The sequence below is a fragment of the Haemaphysalis longicornis genome, unplaced genomic scaffold (genome assembly GCF_048455015.1).
Source record: "Haemaphysalis longicornis isolate Haplotype H1 unplaced genomic scaffold, Haemaphysalis longicornis Haplotype H1 scaffold_3, whole genome shotgun sequence".
Taxonomy (NCBI): Eukaryota; Metazoa; Arthropoda; class Arachnida; order Ixodida; family Ixodidae; genus Haemaphysalis; species Haemaphysalis longicornis.
This window is the reverse complement of record NW_027526335.1, coordinates 213,131,363-213,148,051: the sequence shown is the minus strand read 5'-3', so window position 1 is coordinate 213,148,051 and position 16,689 is coordinate 213,131,363. Positions and strand designations below refer to the sequence as shown.

The window sequence follows — 16,689 nt, the reverse complement described above, 5'->3', positions numbered from 1 at the left end:
TTAGATGATAAGCTTACATTCATCCCACATATTAAACAACTTAAAATGAAATGCATGAAGACTATAAACATCTTAAAAGTCCTTTCCCGCCAGTCATACGGTGCAGATACAACATGCCTTTTACGTGTTTTTAACAGTCTTGTCAGGTCCCATATCGACTACGGAAGTGTAGTGTATGGGTCTGCCTCAAAAACAGCTCTAAAAATGCTGGACTCAGTGCTGCACTTGGGGCTTCGCCTGGCGTCTGGAGCTTTCCGGACGAGTCCTATTGAAAGCCTCTACGCAGAAACGGATCAGTGGTGCTTAGAGCACCAGCGTACATACATGGCACTTTGGTACTGCGTAAGGGTGACATCCTTAAATAGTCATCCGCTAAATGCTATTCTTGAAAACAAAGCGTCCGAAAGGCTGTTTTCGAGCTGTCCGTCGCTTCCTCTGCCTTTCTCTATCCGAGTGAAGGTGGAGGCAGAACTTGGGGTTATTTTATCTGAATCTTACAAAACTGACTTCGTTGAGTTCATGCCGCCTTGGCAACTGCGCCCTGTCACCTGTGACATGTCGTTCAAGGAAATTTACAAAAAACATTCACCCACAGAACTCATCCTACAACACTTCCTGCACTTGCAAAACAAATTCCCATACACTGCTTTTTACACAGATGCCTCCAAAACTGCCACTGCTGTGGCATGTGCTGCACACGGTCCCAATTTTGCCAGCACAAGGACACTAAACAGAAACACAAGTATATTTACGGCTGAGGCACATGCTATATTAATTACGCTAGAACACATAATACAAACAAAGATACAACAATCCATTATATACACAGACTCATTGAGTGTTGTGACAGCACTGCATTATGGAAAACCGAGTAGGAACATTGTGCTGAACAGGTTAGTTAAAGAGATAATGGCAGCCTACGCTTTAAAACAGGTCATAGTCGTGTGTTGGGTGCCTGGACACAGTGGCATTCCTGGTAATGAACTCGCAGACCAGAGCACCGCTGTGGCAGCACTTCGCTGTAGCGTCGACGTTCAGCAGCTTCCCTATCTTGACTGGAAACCATTCATTCGAAAGGCAATCCGACAACGCTGGCAGCAACACTGGGACACTCAGACAGATAATAAACTCCACACTATAAAACCCCAATTAGGCAGCTACTACACAGAAAGACACAACAGAACAACGGAAGTATACATGTGCAGATTACGAAAAGGCCATACATACGCTACTCACTCGCACCTTCTGCAGGGCAAACCACCGCCACAATGCGACAGGTGCGGACATCGCCTATCCGTCAGCCATGTCTTAGTTGAGTGTGGGTACTTCCACAAGGCAAGGAAAAAGCACTTCCGGGAACTCTACACTCACATGATTCCTCTTCATCCCTCGACGTTTTTAGCTGATCAACCCTTAATTCCAAGTAAACGCCTTTTTGCTTACCTGGGAGACCTTGGCTTTTTAAACCGCATATCATACCACGTGTAACCTCGGGGCCCTTCAAAGTGGGAGGAAGCTATGAGTGTCTATTTATTTTTTACATTCTCACCCTGCCATTCCCATTTCCCCAATTTTATTGTTGTTTTAAATGAGGGGCTGTATACACCCCCACACTAACATCTTTTAATATCGTCACATTTACAGCACCATTTTACTAAAACATCATTCAAAATGATCAACCATTGCGTTGGCGCTCTTTGGCCATCGTTGCCCTTGCGCCATAAAACAAACAGATACTACTACTACTACCACGGCCGTTAGGGCATTCAACTGCAGCTTGCGTTAAGGGGGCAGTTGCGTCTTTGGGGCCGAAAAAAGGTAAAAGAAAGCGTTTTCTGAAAAATGGCATTTTCGGCCTCCACGGCCATTTTTCTATCAGTCTGTAAATTTCCTCGTCAAAAGGCATGATATTTTGTTATTATTATATTATAATAGCGTTTTAAAGTGTTTTAACACTTTAGCGTTTTAACAGCTCAGTTAGCGCAGAATTCGATGGTGAAATGGCACTTTTCTTGCAATGCAAAGCTAGCATTTCGTCCCCAGATATCTTGGCACCCAGAGCAGGTACAACTGTGATTCTTTTTGCTTCTGATAGCGAAATGTGTGGAGAATACAATGTTGGAAACAAATTTTTGAAATGGAGGCTTTGGAAAATTATTATTGCATTCAATTGGCACCACCTGCGAGCCATTTCTGGCAGAGTGCGGGAGAAGCGAAGTTCATTGTGTTGTAAAACGACCAAAAATAGCTGAATCAAAAAAGTTCTTCCTAAGTTGTATTCTTTAGTCATTTGTCTGCCTAGCCACGTGGTAATTGCCATTCTGTATGGAGTGGTTATTTAGTAACTGTGACCCAAAATAATGGCAATTAATCATTAATTAACTCAAAATATAATCAACTTACAAGAAATCTAATGGCAGATTTGAAACCAGCACAAAAAAACTCTATAATGCAGTGTAGTTTTACTAAAATTGGTTGGTAAATAAAAAAAATAGCTCTAAGACCAGTCTGCCCCTTTAACGGCCGTTGCAAGTGCCCATGCAGCAGGGTTACAAGAGCGATGGCTGACTATTGCTGCAATGGCGGTGCACCAGCGTCACAGGCAATTTTTCATTCGGATTTCAATAGGCCACCCGTCATTAACAGAAGCGTTGCGGTTGCTTGCGGCAAACCCATTGTGAAGGGGCAAGATTCAGCTTGGTGCTGCAGGTTGGTTGGCAGAAATGGCTGCCCACTGCCTTTTTAAACAATAGCGCTGCTATCGGTGGCTTGTCATTTTGGACCCTTACGGTGGCAGCGCTGACGCTGCTAAATAGTGATGCATGTGCAACACGGGGAGGAGCGTGATGTTCAAGTATGTAGTCAAAGCCGTGGCTTATTGGTCAGCACTCCCATGATAGCCTTCCAATAGCGCTCGATTTTACATAGCATGTTTGTTGCGACGAGCAATTTTTAGTTTGTTCATAGTAAATCTGCTATTGTGTAAAAATAAGAGCTTGTTTTTTTTTTTTTTTTTTTTTTTTTTAATTTTTGTTGTGCAGGCTGCTGCACAAAGTTCAATGCAGACATTCTTCAGGAGACTGATAAATATGGGGACAAAATATCCATGTTCTGGGTTCTTTTAATTTTTTATTATCGTTAAAGAGCGGGCTTTTAGCGATTATCTATCAAGAATGCAATGCGTGTCTTAAAATTGCTTCTATCAACACCTGCTCCGAAAGCTGGTTTTGCTGCTCCGAAACGCATTTTTGCCTGCTCCAAAAGCTGCTCCAAAGCGCAGGGGTGAGACAGCTGCGCATATTGCGCAGATTTGGTACAAATTTGTTCTCCTGCGCCAGGCTGTTCCAAAAGCTTGAAAATTGCAACAATTGCGCCAAACTGCTCCAAAACAGTCTGAGAGCCAAGGATTTTAACGCTCCCGTCAGTTTCTGTGGGGGAAAATGCTTACTGACGGCATTATTTTCCAGCACCCCTAATGTGATGGTGTTTGTAAAGGTTAAATTGATTGATCATGCAATAAAAAACCAGCATAAAATTGCCCCCCAGATAGTTTTTTCGAAAGTCACCATGTCGGGTTGGCAATGTTATATTCTGTGCGTTTTTACAGTTTTCCCATCGAAAGCCATTGCAAAGTTCTGTAGAAAAAATACTTATGTGTATTGAGGTGTCAAACTACTTGTGCAAGTTGATAAAAAAAACGGCAATTTTTGGAGCGCCGTATCTCCGGAACGACATCACTGGGTGCGGCCATCTTGGTGTGGTGAAGATGTGAAAACGTGGCTGCTGGGCGAAGCATTTGCTCATGGTTCAGGCAGAGTGCTCTTCGCCGATTTTCACCTTGGTTTTAGTGATTGAGGTGGCTGGGTTTACATTTAGTCCTTCGATCTGTTGCGGGTACGTTGCGGGACTCGAAAGACGGGAATTCATCAAAAACAACATGGTGCCCACGAATTTGCCGTGTTTAGGCCTTGAGTGTAAGGCCAGCGCGTGCTTGAAGTGAAATTTCAGACTCATTGCGATGTTATAAAATGCTGAGTTATTACTGCCTTTCACAGCGAGCTTGCGAGTGGCAGGAATGGGACGATCAACGCTGCAGAAGCAGCGGCGCAGGTTACATCGCTGCAAAATGTTCAAGCAGTGTCCGATAGCGGGGCGGGCTATTATTTCACGCTAGAAAAAAGGGTTCATTTATCTGAAGTAAAATTTAATGCCAAAAGGGAGGCGGCTAAGCATACCAACATTACTATTACGATTGTAGTGAATGTGCACCTTGGGCATTGAAATGGGAGGGCTGGTGGGGTGCGACGACTGTCACCTCGCTTTGCGCAACTTTTGCCGTGGCTCTACACTTGTGCGTAAAGCCAAGTCTGGGATAACAAAAATAACAATTTCGGCATTCACATGATAATAAAAATGCCTTAGTTTCTCAATCAGATATTCTCAACAGATCTCCACTATCTATTCATAGAGCCACCGAAGAATTTAAAAATGGTTTGTAAAAAGGTAGTGCTGTTCGTACCTTGTGATACTCTGGTAGAAAAAAAACTTTATTGAGAAGATGTTTCAGTGTTATGTTCGTTCAAAACCGATTAAAAAGTGCACTTTTCCCACGTGAGTTGCCAAAAATTTGATTTTTTGGGCTCCTAAGGGGACATAATAAATGTCGTTCTTCTGCTCCCAATCAAAATTCTTCTGCTCCAAAATCGAGATTTCGCTGCTCCAAGAGCTGCTCCCAAATCTGATTCAGCTGTCTCGCCCCTGAAAGCGGCCTAAACCAGTAGCATCACCAAGGGTGTCCAGCTGCTCCACTACACTTTTGTGGCTTTGCATATCGTAAACAGGCCGCTAAGCAGGGCTGCCCAGCTGCTTGGCCTGAAGTAAAATGTCATGGGCATCCCAGGCAGCTGTGTTTTGGGGTAGCACAAAAGGGGTGGAAGTGTGCCCCACAGGTCTTTGTCAATTGGTCATTCGTGGACGTTCTGTGATATGCCCGAGGCACCCTTTTTGACAGGAGGTGGCCCTGCAATGAGGTGTTGCCCCGAGGCGGAAAGCACACCGTCTTGGTCTGAGGATACCGTATTTTCGCGCGTGTAACCCACGCCAAAAATGCGAACATTTCAGTGGCAAAGTAGGGGTGCAGATAATACACGAGGTTTTTCCTTTAGTGCGGCTTCACGGCAATGCGCGTTGTGCCGTGACGATGGCCTTGGGTACAACAGTGAAGACTGTGGCTCAAGTGATAGCTCTAGCGAGAGCAGTGACGCTGGTTGAATTTTGACTTGCGCCTTGTAGTCAATGTATTCTACTTGCTAAATATACGCTTTTTCTGCGTTGCTTGAGCAGTAGCTTTGGTGCAGCCTTTCCTGTATCAAATGTGCGGGCAATACGCGAGGATTTCGTTTTCTTTAACGGGGCGGGAGCCCGAAAGTGGGGGCGCGGAATATATGCAGGGGTGGGTTATACGTGCGAAAATACGGTATCCAGTGTGAGCGCTCCCCGTGTGTGCGAGACAGAGAAAGAGGGAGCTGCGTGCATTTTTTTCGCAGGAGCTGGGCATGCGGCACCCCCTGCACCGCAAGAAGCTCCTGCTGGCTGTGGAGGGACTGCGTCCCGAAGCAAGTGCCCTCAGTCGATCGGCGGCCGCCCTGGATGCGGCCTGGGTGCTGCGCTGGCTGGATGACGTGGGCCTGCCCCAGTACAAGGATGCCTTCGCCGAGGCCCTGGTCGACGGGGCCGTGCTCAACGCTCTCACCGTGGTGAGACTGCTACCCTCCTCGCTCGCACCCTCAGAGCAAGAATACACTGTACAGGAGGCGAGCGATTGGGTGATGTCACCGCGAATACCAACGCGCATTGCAAAGATTGACAGCTAGAATGGCAAACGAGATGACACTAGTGACACCATGTTTTGGCTGCACAGTGGAATGCGGCTCACAGTGTCTGCACCAAGTGCTTGTGACGTTATCTGGCTGCCCCGAGAAGCAGCGTTCCCCTTGCTGCCTCTGCGGCTTGCACCATGCTTGTGCTGTGTCTACACCAGTGGGGCCCATTGCTAGTAGAAGGATGGACTGATGTTGTTTATGGGACAGACATGGACCACAGGGAGCGATGCCAGCGCCGCCGCACTGGGAGGAGGCACCCTTTGAACAGTCCTGTGCTGCCACAATCGGGGCAAAGTGCTTAGTGCATAGTTGTTTTCATTTCCCCCAAGATCCAGCAAGGCGAAATAGATAAGAGGATTCAAACTTTGCGAGTGAACCGCATTGCAGGGAAGATTATATCGTGGTCTTTCTACAGTGACCTGCTGCGGCAGCAAGTGGGCGACCCAGAATGGCGCCGCCAACGTGTCTCCACCCTGTACGGCGGACGCACCTGAATCGAGGTACCCTAGGCTGATGGGCCTCTTTGTTGTGGAGGTGCGAGGAAACAGGAAGGTGGCACATTGCTGGTACTGAGTAGGACCTCATAAGAGCTAGCAATGGCAGTAGTAGTTCTTTTTAGATGCGACGTTCAGAGCATCTCTTGTCGGCGGCCCTGTCCTTCCTGCGTGCGTCCGTTGTCTGCGTGCATTCGTTGTCCGCAGCCACTCTCCCCCTCTCCTCTCTCGCGAGGGGCATTGGATTGGATTTGATTGGCTTGGCTTGGCTTGGATTTGGATTGGATTAAAGTAAATTGTGTTGCGTCATAGCCACGGCACTCTCTCTCCGCGGTCTCCTATCCTTCGGGCGCGCTGCGCATATAACCGGTGTGCCGCTCTCCGGCGGCCTTTCGGTCGACGGTTGCTCTCCGCTTGCGCTTGAACCCCCCTCAGCGTCGCATCACACCAGGGTTCCCGCGAGGGGAGGTGGGCGTAATTTTTTTAATATCTAGGCTGGCTGTTGCCATAGGATCACTGCAACCATTACTCCACCCGGGTGAGGTGTGCGTATGCTCTAATGATGGCTGCCTCTGCCTGACAGGAGGACCTTCTGCGGCTGAAGGTGACCAACCAGTTCCACCACCTGAGCATGAAGTGGGGCATCCAGGTGCTGAGGCTGAACCGCTTCGACCCGGCATGCCTCAAGCGGCGCTCCCTCCCCGACGAGGCAAGTTCCCGCCGAGCGGGAAGGAGGAGGGTGTCTTGACCGTTGTCCTCTCCTCCCCCCGTGGTGCAGTGCCGCCAGTACAGCCCCCTGGACGTGTCCCTGTGGACCAACCACCGGGTGATGGAGTGGCTGCGCACGGTGGACCTGTCGGAGTACGCGCCCAACCTGCGAGGCAGCGGGGTGCACGGGGCGCTGCTCATCTACGAGGACGGCATGACCTGGGAGGTGTTTGCCGCCGTCCTCAGCATCCCGGCCAGCAAGAGCCTGCTGCGCCGCCACCTGGCCCTGCAGCTCAAGCAGCTGCTGGGGCCCCGCATCGTGCAGCGCAAGCGCGCCCTCCAGGCCAGCCCCGACCACGTGCCCCTCTCGCCCGCCGCCAAGGTCAAGGTGGGTGGCACGTGTGCGCACCGTGTCTAAGCAGGGCCGGACACCACTAACTCGCACTCACACGCTGGCCGTTGGCGGCCTCGCAGGCGGCCAAGAAGAGCCCCCTGCTGCGCTGGCGGCGGCCCAAGGGGGCGGACGGCTACCTGTGCCCCTTCGAGGCGAGCGACCCGCTGACGGCCGAGGACCTGTCCTCGTGCGAGTCCTCCTCTGCAGCGGACTCCTCCCTGGACGACTCCTTCTCCTCCTCCTGCTGCACCCGCGACAAGGTGAGCTCCCCTCCTCCTCTCGGTCTTCTTTGGTGCAGTGCCCCCACTTTGCATGGTGGCGTCCATCCGCCAATGGCAGGAAGAGTGGAAGTCCCCTTTGGCTTTGGTTTTGACAATAAGCCTTTCAAATAAAGCACGGTCGGTTGTGACGACACACGCATTACTTTGTGGCCCACATTGTGGTCGAGGTGTATTTTAGTGCAAAATTTGCATATTACCTGCACCGACACTAACTTTACTCGCAGAGCTTATCAATTTATTGGTGTGTTGTGAGAGCGTTGTACTTTCAATGGCAAATTGCTATGCAAAACTATGCTTGTGCACGTCAGTTTTTTTTTACGTGACAAAATGCCGGCACAATTTTGTTTGCTTCAGTAGAACCTCGTTATAAGAGACTGTTTTACAAGAGACACTTGGTTATAAGAGACAATTGAAAATGGTTTGGTTGGTTTTCCTATGTTCACCATGTTAGCAACATTGCATACAAGAGACACTCTGTTACTGAGGGCAACTTTTTCGAGTCTCTAGAGTAAATTCTTCACTATTTAGAAGAGACACGATGAAAGGGGGTCCTTATATGAAGGACCTTGTGGAAAGCTTCCCTGAAGATGAAGCTTGCACCTGCATCCAAGAGGCCCCAGAGGTTCCAGAAACTTTTGAGGAGTTTGTGGCTGCAGATGTGGACCTTGTGTGTTCATGGAGCCTACAGATCATGTGATCCTTGCGCAAGTAAATGGTGCCCTATAGGATGAACCAGAGAAGTTGGATGACAAGGACACAAAGTGTCAGCAGTTAAGGCTGACTATTGTCTAGGAGCACTTTGACGGTATTGTGAGAACAGGAACGCTTGCAAAGTGAAATGCTTTACCTACGCAAGTTGGGAAGGAAACTAATACAATCTGCAGTCCCTAAAACTACTATGAATGACTTTCTTAAGCCATAGTGAGAATTTTCTGGTTGACCTGTCTGAATATGCTTTGATGCTGGTGGATAGCAAAGTGGTCATGTTCGACTGTGCACTGTTTTTATAATTTTTGGTTACAAGAGACCTTGGTTACAAGCGACATGTTTCCCGTGTCCCTTGAGTGTCTCTTGCAACGAGGTTTCGCTGTATATCCGATGATTTGCTGTATCAGTGTGTGTTATAAGGAGGTTCACCTGCATGTGAGTTCGCTGGTGGCAAAGGAATGTTTAATGGCAATTGATAAGGACCATGTTATGGTGAGACTTGCACATGCATTTCCATTTGTTTACATTAGGTTGCGTGCAAGAGTCTGGTGTATCATGTGTGACAATAACCCTTTAACGTTCCTGTCGTGTGAATGTAATGGAGTGAAGCCATTAAGAATGCTGACTGAAGGAAGTTTTGTTTCTTTTTTTTTTTTAAGGGGAATCCGGGAATCCCAACCAATGACATTCACGCATCATTTGCAGGAACATGACCCCTTGCTTGCTAGAAAAAATGTCATCTGCGCACGAATTGTTGGTCAGTGAGAGAGGGCTGCCACCTATGGACAGTTTGTAGCAGCAAGTGTGTCGTAGGTGTGCAAACTATCTTGCAGCGAGCGCTAAGAGGGAGGGGCTGTGTCGGTCACTGCTAGCACGAGACAGTGGGTAGAACTAGAGTCTAGTCCACTTATAACAGTATTCAAGTGCCAAGTAAATCCCGTCACTATAACCGGTAATTGTTATAAGCGGGTTGCAAAAAATAAAAAAGGCAAAACAGAGACCAAAACATTTTATTTGCATGCAAGCAAGGTCATACCGTTAGTACTTATTTGAAGAAATGGGGCCAAAATCGCTCAGGTTTGTTCACTTCACGCGAAGCTGGCGCACATCTTTTTCGAGAGCACCTATAGGTTTTCCACATAGCTGAGTGAAAGGTCCTTGGCGAGAACGAAGTCCCTGAGGGACTGTATCATGCGTTGGGCCTCCTGCGAAGGCACTACCCTAGTAGGCTACGCAACCGCGTTGTCAGAGTCGTCACTGTCACCGCTGTCCACAGCATGTATTTGTGCAACGATTGCCTCTTCAGTGAGGCACTCAGACGTTTCCAAAACAGTGCCTGTGGGGCATGCCGTCAGTGGGGAAAGCCGGCAGCAGCTTGCATTTTCAGTGCATGTTGTTATTCAGTTCTTATATCCAATATAGTGGCACTGGAGCATCGTATTAAGCGGTTTTTTCACCATAGAACACATACAAAAGTGGACGGCGACAAAAGTGGATAGTTGTCCATCCTAATATCCGATACTATATTGTCATACACGGTATCGTTATAAGTGGGCTCGACTGTACTCATATCTAGGAACCTGGTGTGAACTGTACTGTGGCCCCCTGCACAGTAAAATGGCAGCTTTGCGAGGGGCATTCTGACCCCATGCCGTCCTTCTGTTCCCCCTTCCAGGATCCCAAGACTGCTCAGGAAATCGAGGCTGTGTCCAACGAGATTTCTTCGTTCATGGTGAGGCTCTCTCTCCAGCATGCTGTGAGCACGTGGGAAGGCACGAGAAAGCCGTGCTTGGGTAGCCACGAAGCACTCGCACAATCGTAGCAAGGATAAGCAGAAAGTTGGTTCTGTATTTGTGGAGCATTTTAGTCCACCGGCTTCAAGGGTGCATGTGGCCCCTCAAGCAATGCTGACAACTCTACCCTGTGTACTCTACTCTAATAATGGCACCCTAGTTTGCATATTCATGACTACAGCAACATTAACGTAGGAAGAGTAAAGAGGGTGCACTGGACTCCGATCTCTACCATGGCATTGCAAGCCTGATCACGTAAAGTGTGGAACTGCTCTTGCCAACTTCTGGGCTCTACTGAGGGGGCTAGCTAACCTGCAGTGGCTGCATTTGGTGCATGCTGAGTGGGCTGTGGTAACCCGCATCCCCCCCTCTCTCCCTCCCCTCCGTGCAGAAACTCCAGGAGGTGAAGAACCTGGACAAGCTGGCCTCGACCAACATCTAGGCACCGGGCAATGCTCCCCCCTTGGGGGCCCCATACCAAAGCACCTCATCATTGCCTTCTTATTCACCCCTATTAATATATACACACACGCAGTGATTACACGCACACACACCTTTAAGCGCAACTATTTTTCTATTACCACTCCCCAGTGCAGGGGCCTCCTTGGTGGGCACTTCAGGGTAGAGTTCCTCGTAGGCAAGATATTTTTTACATGGCCGCATTCTTCCCTCGCATGGACTCATGCCTGCTTAGTGCAGTGTTTCGTGTTTTTTTCTACGGCTGCACATACAGCAGTGACGATACGGACGTGTCACAATGCGGTCGCAAAGTTTGCCCTTATGCGGTTGCACTTAAGCAGTGCTGCCAGCGTCGTCAGAGAGTTTTTCTTTGAGGAAAGCTTGACATATGGCTGCAAAGGAAAGCCGAAACATTGGTAGCCTTGGCTGGCAAGCACCAGAGGAGCTGCTGCGGCAGTAGCTGGCTATGTCGCAGTTAATTCTGTCGATGAATGCCCAAGATGTTAGTGCACTGAACTCTGGGATTGAGCCACCCCACTGGTGTGCTCCTGCTGAACTGGCCACGGGGTCCAATTTTGAGTGGAGGCAGTGAAGGGCTGGAATGACCCTGCTTAACATCGTCAAAGCACAGTGCAAAAGGGAAATGCACAACTGCTCAGTTCTTGTGCCTGTCATTCCTTTCGGGGCTCTTCGATTGTCAATGCTGAATTTGCTTCACTGTCAGAGATTCAATCCGGTAATCATTTCTTGCAAGTGTTCCTATGATGGTGAGATGAGTCCACAAACTGTCCGCATTCAGTCCAGGGATGATAATCAGAGGGCTCCACTGGCAACCCTGTGTGCCTTGTTCCTCAGTTATGAGTATCGACCAACTTGCCAGACTGTCTATACTGCTTGGCAGTTTCTCTTGCACACGGCTGTGCCATGCCCAGCAGTACTCTTTGAGCATTGTGTTAGCTATTATGGCTTTTATGTAAGGGAGAGCAGAAACCGAAAAAAGAGAGGAGAGAGTCACCCCTAACAAGTGCAAGGGCTCTCGGCAACATGGGGAAAAAAACTGCAGTTTGGAAGCATGGACATTTCAAGAGTGCCTGCAAGCCTAAGTAGTGTGAGTGCAAGTGTTAGCCTCTTCTGCTCTTTTGAGTGCACCAAATGTTGCACGTGGTTTGTGAGGACAGCGGAAGGAGAAATAGGCATCTGTGACGATGGCTGCACTCCAGGCTCGCCATTTCCCCTAGAAGCAGCTAACCGCGGCCATCTTTTAAGCATGGCTGCCCATTTTTTAACATGACAGGGCACACAAGTTAGTGCTTTTAGTATTAAAAGGGCATTTCATTTCCTCACTCCAGTTGCAAACTAGCGCTGGGGAAAGTCGATGATTATTTTTACATTTTGGATGCTGAAGATGAGGCACACCGTAGTGGAGGTCTCCGGATTAATCTCTCTACCACCAGGGGATCTTTAACACGGGCTGAAATCTCGACACACAGGGGCGTTTTTGTCTGCCGTCCCCACTGGAAAAACACAGCCACTGCTCTTGTGGAACTTGCTGTTCAGTGCATGGCTATGGCATACTTACCACCACGGGCAAGCAGAGGCCTCCATTGGTTCATGAAAGCGATCTGCGGGGTTAGTTGGTCTTTTGACTTGGTGGGATAAAATGTGCTGTGCAGCGTGGCGTCTTCCTTCTTTTCATCCCGTCCTTGTTTCGCGCATTTTGTCCCATCATCTCCATTAGGCCTTCAGGCTTTTTTTTATCAAGAAAATGGCTTCGAGCCAGGATTATGAAACTTCCTAGTGAAGGCATGCAATTGTGTTGTATGAAGGAAAGTTTGACATATGGCTGCAAAGGAAAGCTGTACAGCTTTCTCAAATACTTCGCAGTTAAAGAAAAATTCGTCCTGGTCCAGGATTCGTACCCGGGACCACCGCTGAACCAGAGCAGTCACTCTAATTGATTGATTGTCGCGCCGACGCAACGCAGGCGATGAGGCGCGCCATAGTGGAGGGCTCCGGATTAATTTTGACCACCTGGGGATTTTTATCGTGCACCGAAATCTCGTACACACGGGCGTTTTTGCTTTTCGCCTCCATCAGAAAAGCGGCCGCCGCGGCCGGGAATCGAACCCGCGACCTCGTGCTCAGAGAGCAGTCACTCTACCAACTGAGCTAACCAGGAGGCTGGTCATCCTGGACCAGGACGAATTTTTCTTCAACTGTGAAGTTTCTGAGAAAGCTGTACAGCTTCCCTTTGCAGCCATTTGGCTGCATTGAGGTGGACGTCAAACTTTCCTTCAGAGAAACTTACTCCACCTTGGGGATTTCCCCTAAATCTCGTCGATTAAGTATGTTGTACCCATTAGTGGACCTACATTGTGAAGTGGATGCTAGCCTCAAATCAGCTGGTTGCAGAGATTCTTTAGTTGACACTCGCATGTGTGCACTGAAAATGCTGCCAGCAGCAAAGCGCAAGCAACCTTTTTTAGGCAATGGGAATTGAGGCCAGGCTGTCACTGTTTGTTCATGCGACGTCATGTCTGCGGGAGTGGTGCTTTTGACAGGGACATAAGTGTTCAGAAAACTCTGCATGAAGATCTCTTTAAAGGAGTACTGACACGAAATTTTCGTGTTACGTTTTTTTCGCTGCTATGCGTGCCTACCAGCCCACTAATCATAGAATGACAGATTAGACGGTCGAGCGCAGCGTAAACATTCATTTACGGCGTCGTTTATTCGTGCCAGTTTCGGTTCCGACAAAAAAAACGCCGAGCGGCCGCCATGACAGGATGTATCACGTGACGTCACCATTCTTGCCGTATCGCTGCCTCTCTGGAAGCGCGCGCGAGCGAGCGCACGCGCGCGCCCAGACCGGCCGAGGTCTTCGCCGTCCCCACAGGCACGGGCAGCATGACGTCAGTCCCATAACCATGACGTGTACACACGCCCGAGCAGCGCGCGCCAACCACAGCCAGCGCGTCGGCTTCGTCACGGGAGCCCCGACGTCGGCAGTTTGGGCATAGCAGATGATGTCATGTCGTCCGCTCTGGGCTTTCTCGCGCGGGCGAAGATTAAAATGGATTTTAAATGTGTTTCGGTGAACGGTTGCTGTTAAAACTTGATGGGAGATATCTCCTGATAAACATGAAGCATTTTACATAGTTATCTCAGCTTTGAAATTTCGTGTCAGTACTCCTTTAAGGCTGTATGGACATTGTGAACACAATTGAGGAAAGCCACCAGTTTTGGAAGGAAGGACTGACGAGGTCAGTCCTTCCTTCCGAAGGTGCATTTAGCGGACTTTGAACGCTGCCAGTGTTTCAAGCATACCATCCTGGTGGGGCTAAACTTTTGTGGGAGGATTGCGGGCCTTGTTAGGGGCTTCCGCAACCCAGTTGGCCAACCGCACTGAGTGCACTTTGAACCTGTCAACCTGTATTACTGTGTCCACTTAGCAGTGGAAGCTCATGCCTCTTGTAATTTTTCTGACTATACAAGTGCGGTTGGTGGGATTTCACTTTGATGCGAGAACTATTGCTCAACCTACCTGCCGCCAAGTTAGGTGCAGTCTTTGTGAAAACCTTCGAGGCCATGCTGACAGTGCGCAGGCCGCAAAAAATTGGACGTACAAGCTTACGTCCCGAGCGAGGCTGAAATGTTTTTTGCTGGAAAGCTGGAGAAAACACCTTTCTTTATTACTGTAGTAACACAGTCTTGTCATATTTTAGGGTAAAGTGTATTCTCTGAATTCTTTGTGGCTTGGAAGGCTTAGGATTGGCCTTGAAAATTTTGACAGAGGGTGTACGTGTGCTGTATGCAGGCAGAACTTTAGTGTGAGTTAGCTTTGTGGGACGTGTTTGGTACCTTGTTTGTGTTCGCATTGTTTGCCTTGTACGCAAACAAGATGAGATTGTGTAACATCCTGTATCAAGCGTGAGAAGGGCAGGGCCTCCAGCATTGTCTCCGGTGCTCGCAGTGGGGCAGTTTGCTGGACAAACTGAGTGAAGTGGGCACTGCTGGTTGTGCTGCCCCAGGCAGTGTGGAGTTGGCAGGAACACAGAGTGAACAGCTTAGGTGGTGGCTCTGCCTTCAGAGCATTAGTGTCCCACAAAACGGGGCTGTGTCAAAAGTGCTTGGGCATGGCTGATCATTACGTGCCTTCTGCAGATATGCAAACGGTATTTTTCTACGCCTCTACAAATGTGCCTGCCTCTTGGGTTGGGGCTTCCATTGCTGCTCTGTGAAATGCATGTCCTGCTCAAAAACAGAGTTGGCACCAGCAACCGTGCCTACCACGAAATACTGTGCAGTTTATGCTTTATTACAGCCTGAACTCCTCAACTGAGAGGAACATTTGTGCAGCGCCAGCCAGCTTCAGTTGTGGTGCGCATAACATGTATATCCCAGTAAGTGGCTGTGTGGGGCCCAGTGTAGCCAAAAGATGACGGCAGCGTGGACAAGGCAAGGCTGGTTTTCTGGCAACACAGCATACAAGAGTTCGGGAGGGATCCTCAGTAGGCATTTTGTGTAGCAGCCATACAGTATTTTGGCCCTCAGCTACTGATTAACAAGTGCCTCCAATAGGGTGCATATTGTTTCTGGTGAGGATGGCATTATGCATGTAAGCCCAATCTTTTGACTACACGGGAAACGAACTTGCCAGGTTCAGCAGCACTGGAGGGTGGCTCTACAACCCTGCGTTTCAACCCTGTGTTTCAGCATTCTTCTACTTAGCATGAAAGGCTGACATTGCAAATGGAACATGGCAGGGAACGGAAGTGATTACAGCAGGCAGTAATGGCTGAGGCTGCAAAGGGGCCGTTAGTTCTTATGCCGAGAACCAGAAACCTGCCTTGTCCACCTGGTAACAGTGGCCATGCAGGAACAGGTGAACACTCTTTTGGCACCCAGGCTGTGTGAAATGCAGTAGCAGGAGCAAAAACTCGTGCTTTTCGTCTTGTTAACTTTGTCTGCTCGCATGCTGTGCTGTTTTGTGGACAAAGCATGGCCAGCAGAGGAGAGCTCAATGGGACATTAGCTTTCCCCGGATACGAACCTGTTTGCTGAATGGCAAGGGTGCTAGAACATGCAAGGGAGACTGCTTCTTCAGTTGCCAGGTTCCAGTGCTGCCAGTCCAGTCTCTTGCTCTGCTTGTCTTTCCCCAGACAGTGGGGTGCCTCAGCACGATAGCCTAAAGAAAACTTGAGGTGTCATTTCTTAGCTGCAGCTTACATTACACGATTTCTGTTAGCCATATTTTTAGGCTTTTTAGTCATGCTCCAGAGGGAAACTGTTAAGGATAGTGCAAATCAAATGAGAAGCTGTTGAGTTACCTGCCGGGTATCGTTGGGAAGCATTATGTAATTGAGCAGTTTCGTGCGAACACTTGACTCTGTGTATACTTGCTGGGAATGCTTTTTTGTCCATGCAAAATTAAAAGCCCAGTACACATTCAGTTGCACAACTACACTTGTGGATTTGTGAATGAGATGTACCCTAGCAGGCTAGGGACCCTAATGTTGCATAAAAGTGTGCTTTAGCCACGTTCTGCACCACTTTCTTCAATCCGCAAGGGCTGTACCCTTTGGTACCATGCATGCAACCTTGCGTGTGCAGTGCTGTGCACCCTAGACCTTGCCTCATGGCACTCCTCTCTGTCTGTTCTGTTGGGCCGTGCCAGTGCTCCTACCAGCCAAATAAAGAGGCTTCAAAACACAAGAACCCTGGGTTCGTGTGTGCATACATTGTGCTACAACACTTTCTCTGGTGCTGTCATGTCGGCTGTATTGCCTACCTTTTTCAGAAGACTATTTCTCTCGGCAAACATGGTGTGTGCTGCTGCCTTGTCGGAAAGGTGTGTTCTTGATTGATTTGACGAACGTTGCCAAGCACTTTGCACAAGTCAGGCAAGGGCTTTCTGGGTCAGTACTGGCATACCAAATGTCTATGCAATGATAAGGAGGCTTTTTATCT

General features: G+C 48.8%; 1 protein-coding gene across 4 annotated transcripts in view; it reads left to right on the top strand.

Moving 5' to 3' along the window:
• The window catches only part of Liprin-beta (liprin-beta 1), a 104,596-nt gene extending 88,161 nt beyond the window's left edge, over window positions 1-16,435 (top strand). For all 4 annotated transcript variants that reach the window (XM_077705029.1, XM_077705028.1, XM_077705027.1 and 1 more), the window contains 6 exons: window positions 5,547-5,756; window positions 6,960-7,085; window positions 7,155-7,472; window positions 7,559-7,738; window positions 10,143-10,199; window positions 10,652-16,435. In XM_077705029.1, the coding sequence (XP_077561155.1) occupies window positions 5,547-5,756; window positions 6,960-7,085; window positions 7,155-7,472; window positions 7,559-7,738; window positions 10,143-10,199; window positions 10,652-10,702 (942 nt within the window). In that variant the 3' untranslated portion in view covers window positions 10,703-16,435. The remainder of the gene's footprint in view (window positions 1-5,546; window positions 5,757-6,959; window positions 7,086-7,154; window positions 7,473-7,558; window positions 7,739-10,142; window positions 10,200-10,651) is intronic.
• The last annotated feature ends 254 nt before the right edge of the window (window positions 16,436-16,689 follow it).